Source organism: Eimeria acervulina, genomic scaffold (assembly GCF_000499425.1).
Source record: "Eimeria acervulina Houghton genomic scaffold, Eah_scaff1687, whole genome shotgun sequence".
Taxonomy (NCBI): Eukaryota; Apicomplexa; class Conoidasida; order Eucoccidiorida; family Eimeriidae; genus Eimeria; species Eimeria acervulina.
In genome coordinates this window covers 1-5,491 of record NW_013549011.1, presented here as the reverse complement: position 1 = coordinate 5,491, position 5,491 = coordinate 1, and the positions used below count along the sequence as shown (strand labels likewise).

The following is a 5,491-nucleotide window of genomic DNA, read 5'->3' as shown; positions in this document are numbered from 1 at the left end:
AATACGTAAACCCTCTAAAAACCCTAAACCCTAATACGTAAACCCTCTAAAAACCCTAAACCCTCGTTAGGCGTGCGGAGTGACTGAGCGTTGGTGTGCGGGTTTATGCGAGGGTTTGATAAAGAGGCGAAGAAGAGTGTATTAGTTTGTTTTTAATATATAAAAAGAATTATAATATTATAAAAGAATAAATAAATAAAATATTTCATTTAGAAAGATATGTTATAGTTAGCAATAGACGTAGGGTTAGCAGCGCTGTAGATAGATAGAGCGCCTGACTGTCTACGGTGTATATACACCTCAGCTGTCTCTCCCCGTCTTTAAAAGAGAAGAAACAGCTTTCTAAATGCATTGTTTAAACTATTATAATATTATTTCAGGTATTTATTAGAAGACATAGGGCATAACAAACTTTTAATGCCCTCTTCTATACAGGTAGTCTCTATACACCTCAACAGGTTTGCAAGTATATATACAGCAGCAGCAGCCAGCAGGCTCTGCTTCTTTCTTTATTATTAATACTTACGTCATTCTTATTTAACTCAAAATGCTCTCAAAGCTCTTACTCATTGCAGCAGCCGCTCTCGCCGGTAAAATTAACCCTAAACCCTAAACCCTAAATAACCCTAAATAACCCTAAATAACCCTATATAACCCTAAATAACCCTATATAACGCTAAACCCTAGACCCTAAATAACGCTAAACCCTACATGAATCCTTCTTCGTACGCTGTTTTGAGTTTCAATGTATGTACATTGATTGTCGATGAAAAGTAATAAATAAATAATCGCCTGTCTATACACCCCACAAACAATTAATATACACTTCATAAACAACACGGAGGATATAGATAATATAAAGTATGTAATATATAATATATATGATATATAATATATATATATATATATATATATGCATGCATAACGGGGTGTATGTACAGCATTGAAGCAGCAAACGCATCAAAGATACTTCTCTCTTTTTTGCTGTTATCTTTATACACCAATTCTGCATCTGTGTACCTCTATATATATATATATGTGAATTATATTATATATATTATATAATTATATATATGATGCATATAAAAGATATATATAAATGCGTAAGGGTAGATATAAGTAGAGTTAAGAGTGTAAGCATAATAATATTTTTTGTTTGTTTGCTGCTGTCTGTCTGAAGGCGCTGTGGTGTATCCGGAGGTGAGTGTTGCTGCTGCTGTCCCTGTAGAGGGCGATGCAGCAGCAGCAGCAGTGCAGCAGGAGCAGCAGGGTTTGGGGGATGAAGCAGCAGCAGCAGCAGCAGCAGCAGATACTCCGCGAGATTTCTATCCCTTCTTAGTCGTCCCCTTTACATCCACATCTTCAACATCAGCAACAACAACAACAATGAGTGCACGTTTACAAGCTCGTAAGCAGCAGCAGCAGCAGCAGCAGCAGCAACTGCAGCAGCAGAACCGTGAGAAGCTGAAGGCTTCCTATGATGATTTAGTAGGTCTCTGGAAGGAAGCAGCAGCAGCAGCACAGAGAAAGGCGAAGAGACAGCAAGAAACAAATGCAGCAAATCGCAAAGATAATAACGAGCTATGGACTGCCTTCTCTCAGTGGCTGATGCAGCTGCTGTCTCCTCCTCAAGCTGCAGCAGATATACCTCTTCAGATGTCTCTTGAGGGTAAATACGAGGGCAGCTTCTCAGCAGCAAAAGAAGAAGCAGTTGTTGTTGTTGTTGATGAAGCACAGGCTTTGCTTGAGGCTTTAAAATCCATGACTCAAGAGGAACAGCAGCAGCAGCAGGAAGAGGAACAGCAGCAGCAGCAGGAAGGGGAACAGCAGCAGCAGGAGGACCAGCAGCAGCAGCAGGAGCAGCAGCAGCAGCAGCAGGAGCAGCAGCAGCAGCAGCAGGAGGAAGAGGCAGAAGTTAAACCTAGAGAAGACGCCAGCGATGATGAAGAGATAACAGAAGCAGCAGCAATAGGCGCAGGAGCAGCACGTGCTACAGCAGAAGCAGAACCAGCAGCAGCAGAAGCAGAACCAGCAGCAGCAGAAGCAGAACCAGCAGCAGCAGCAGCAGAAGGAAGCCAGGAAGAAACATCAAGGCTGTCTGCTGAAGTACTGGACTCCCTGCAGCGCACAGAGACGATGTACAGTGATTTGATAGCAGCAATTGAAGCAGCAGCAACAGCAGCAGGAGAAGCAGCAGTAGACGCTATGGGGGCCACTGCCCGCAGCAGCGGCGACAGCAGCGACAACAGCAGCAGCAGCAGCAGCAGCAGCAACAGCCAATCACTGCGTGGCAGCGCAACTTTCTCTAGACTAGCAGCAGAGATGATGCAGGAGCTCGAGGTTCTGAACGTGCAGTTTGCTGCTAATAATGCTGAAGCAGCAGCATCTCTTGCTGCAGTTGAGCAAGAAGGCAGCAGCAAAAGCCCTCAGTGGTTAGAGAATGAAAGACAAAGATTGCTTCGACGATGGTTGTTAAAAATAAATATACAGATTATCCAGCTCTCATTCTTATATCATAAAGCTGCAGGTCTAGGCGTACCCGTTGATGTGTCTGCTGCTGCTGCTACTGCTGCAGCAAAGCAGCAAGAAGCACTTAACCTTCCGCTGCAGATAACCGTTAACCCTAATACTAATCTCACTTATAACAGCTACAGCCAATAATTCTCCAAACCCTAAACCCTAAACCCTAAACCCTAAACCCTAAACCATCCAAGATACTCCTCACAAACCCTCCGTAAACCCTAAACCCTCGTCGCCACAACTGCGAAGACACCGCAGATATCGATCGCTAACTCCCTTTACATATTTAATCTTGTTGTGCAGCAGCAACAGCAGCTGCAGCAGCAACAGCAGCAGCAGCAGCAACAGCAGCAACAACAGCAGTAGTAGGATCAAAGCTGGCGTAGGCAGCAGTAGCAACAGCAACAGCTACCAAGTTGCAAGCAGCAGCAGCAGCAGCAACAGTAGCAAGAACATTGTAGCAGCAGCAGCAGCAGCAGCAGCAGCCGCCCCCCACCTGCAGAAACAGTTGCAGTACATGCCACAACAGCAGCAGCAACAGCAGCAGCAGCAGCAACAACAGCGGCGACACACCGCAGCCCCTGCTGCTGCGTTGTAGTACGTGTAGCAGCAATTGCAGCAGCAGCAACTGGAGCAGCAGCAACTGCAGCAGCTGCAACTACAGCAGTAGCAACTGCAGCAGCTGCAACTACAGCAGTAGCAAATGTAGCAGCTGCAACTGCAGCAGCAGCAACTGCAGCAGCTGCAACTACAGCAGCAGCAAATGCAGCAGCTGCAACTACAGCAGCAGCAAATGCAGCAGCAAACGCAGCAAAGCGGCACCAATAAGGACAGCGTGAGCATAGCCAAAAGCCAGCAGCAGCAGCAACTGCAGCAGCAGCAGCAACAACAGCAGCAGCAGCAGCAACAGTATGCCCAAAATTGACATATGTCAGTTCGCTTTATAAGTCTAATGACTGCAGCAAAGGTAGCGGGTGCTGGCTTAGCTGCAGCAGCTGCAACAGCAGCAGCTCCCGCTGCTGCTGCTGATCCCCCTGCTGCTGCTGGCTCTGTAGCCTCTGGCGTTGCAGCAACAACAGCAGCAGCAGCAGCAACAACAACACCTCTCCATCCCTCTACTGTGCTGCTACCATTGCTGCTGTAGGTATTGCTCCTGCTGCTGCTGCTGATGCTGCTGCTTGCTGATTAGGCTTCGGCTTTTTGTGGGGCTTCGCCTTCATTAATAAGAATTAGCAGCACACTGACATTGTCCTGCAGCAAAAAGCAGAGTAGAAACCAGCAGCAGCTGCAGCAGCAACACTGCAGCAACAGCAGCAGCAACTGCTGCTTCTGCTGCTGGCCTTCCAGCTGCAACTACGGGTAAGAGACACCGCTCCAGCAGCAGCAGCAGCAACAGCAACAGCAGCAAACGCAGCAGCAATACTAAAAGCATCAGTAGCAGCAGCTACATCAACAGCAGCAACACTAACAGCAGCAACAGCAACAAAAGCAGCCGCACGAACAGCAGCTGCAATAACATCAGCAGCAAAAACAGCATTGCTGCTGCGGCTGTTATTGCAGCTGCTGCTGATATTGTTGCTGTTGCTGCTGCTGCTGCTGCTCTTGCTGCTGCAGCTTTTGATGCAGCAGCAGCATTACCTGCGCCTTGCGATCTACGAGCACAAAATCCACCTATAAATAAATAAATAAATAAAATAAATAAAATAAATAAAATAAATAAATAAAAATAATATATTTATTGTAATAAAACGGCAAACAGAGAAAAGAAAGCGAAGAGACTACTCCATCCACTGCAGCAAACGCATAGCAGCAGCAGCAGCAGCAGCTGCTGCTGCTGCTGCTGATGCTGCGCACGTTGCTACAGGACTAGCTGCAGCAACAGCAGCATCTAACCACTTGGGGGCAAGAGCTGACGACAGCAGCAGCAGCAGCAGCAACAGCAGCTCAAGAGTTGGCGGCAAACATCTGACAGCAGCAGCAGCAGCAACAGCAACAGCAACAGCAACAGCAGCAGCAGCATCAGCTCACGAGTTGGCGGCAAACAGCTGAGAGATCGAAGGGCCTGCTATTGACCTTCGAAGACCTCTTCTCCTGCAGCAGGAGCAGCAGCAGCAGCAGCAGGAAGCAGATGCAGCAGCAGCAACAGCAGCAGGTAAGCATCATCATCATCAGCAGCAGCAGCAACAGCAGCAGCAGCACCACCACCACCGCCCCCGCCAGCAGCAGTAACAGCAGCAGCAGCAGCACCACCACCACCACCACCACCGCCCCCGCCAGCAGCAGCAACAGCAGCAGCAGCAGCAGAAGCCTGGCGTACCTTTTGAATGAGTTCAGCGGTTTTCTCGATTGCTTCTGAAGCTGCCCATACACCCCAGAAGCCATCGCATGCAATTAAAATAAATTCATCAGCCGAAGGCAGCAAAATAAATTTCTTTACACATGGTATGCAAGAGACACCGTAGCGTTTTAAGCTGCGTATACACCCCAAACACACAAACAATAAACAAACATTTAATAATAATAATGCTTCAATCTTTATTTTTATTTATTTATTATTTATTTATTTATTTATTTATTTATTTATTTATTTATTTATTTATTTTTTATTTATTTATTTATTTATTTATTTATTTATTTGTTTGTTTGTTCGTTCTGAGATATATTTTTTATCGACATATTTTATGCGGGTTTAATATATATAACGATATACAAATGCATATATACAGTTTTAGTTATATTTATTTATATATATATAAATATATATATATAAATATATATATATAAAGAGATATATATACATATATATATACATATATATATACATATATATATATATATATAAATATATATATATATATATATATATATCGCATATATCCACCCCCACCCTCCAAACCCTAAACGCTAAACCCTAAACCCTAAATAACTCTAAATAACCCTAAACCCTAAATAACCCTAAATAACCCTAAAT

The 5,491-nt window shown here is 44.7% G+C and overlaps 1 protein-coding gene across 1 annotated transcript; it reads left to right on the top strand.

Moving 5' to 3' along the window:
• Nucleotides 1-547: 547 nt before the first annotated feature.
• On the top strand, nt 548-3,118 carry EAH_00062210 (hypothetical protein, conserved; the record flags this gene model as incomplete). Its single annotated transcript, XM_013393265.1, has 3 exons — nt 548-590; nt 1,181-2,432; nt 2,824-3,118. 3 exons carry the CDS (start codon nt 548-550, stop codon nt 3,116-3,118), a joined length of 1,590 nt encoding a protein of 529 aa, XP_013248719.1.
• Between the last annotated feature and the right edge of the window lie 2,373 nt (nt 3,119-5,491).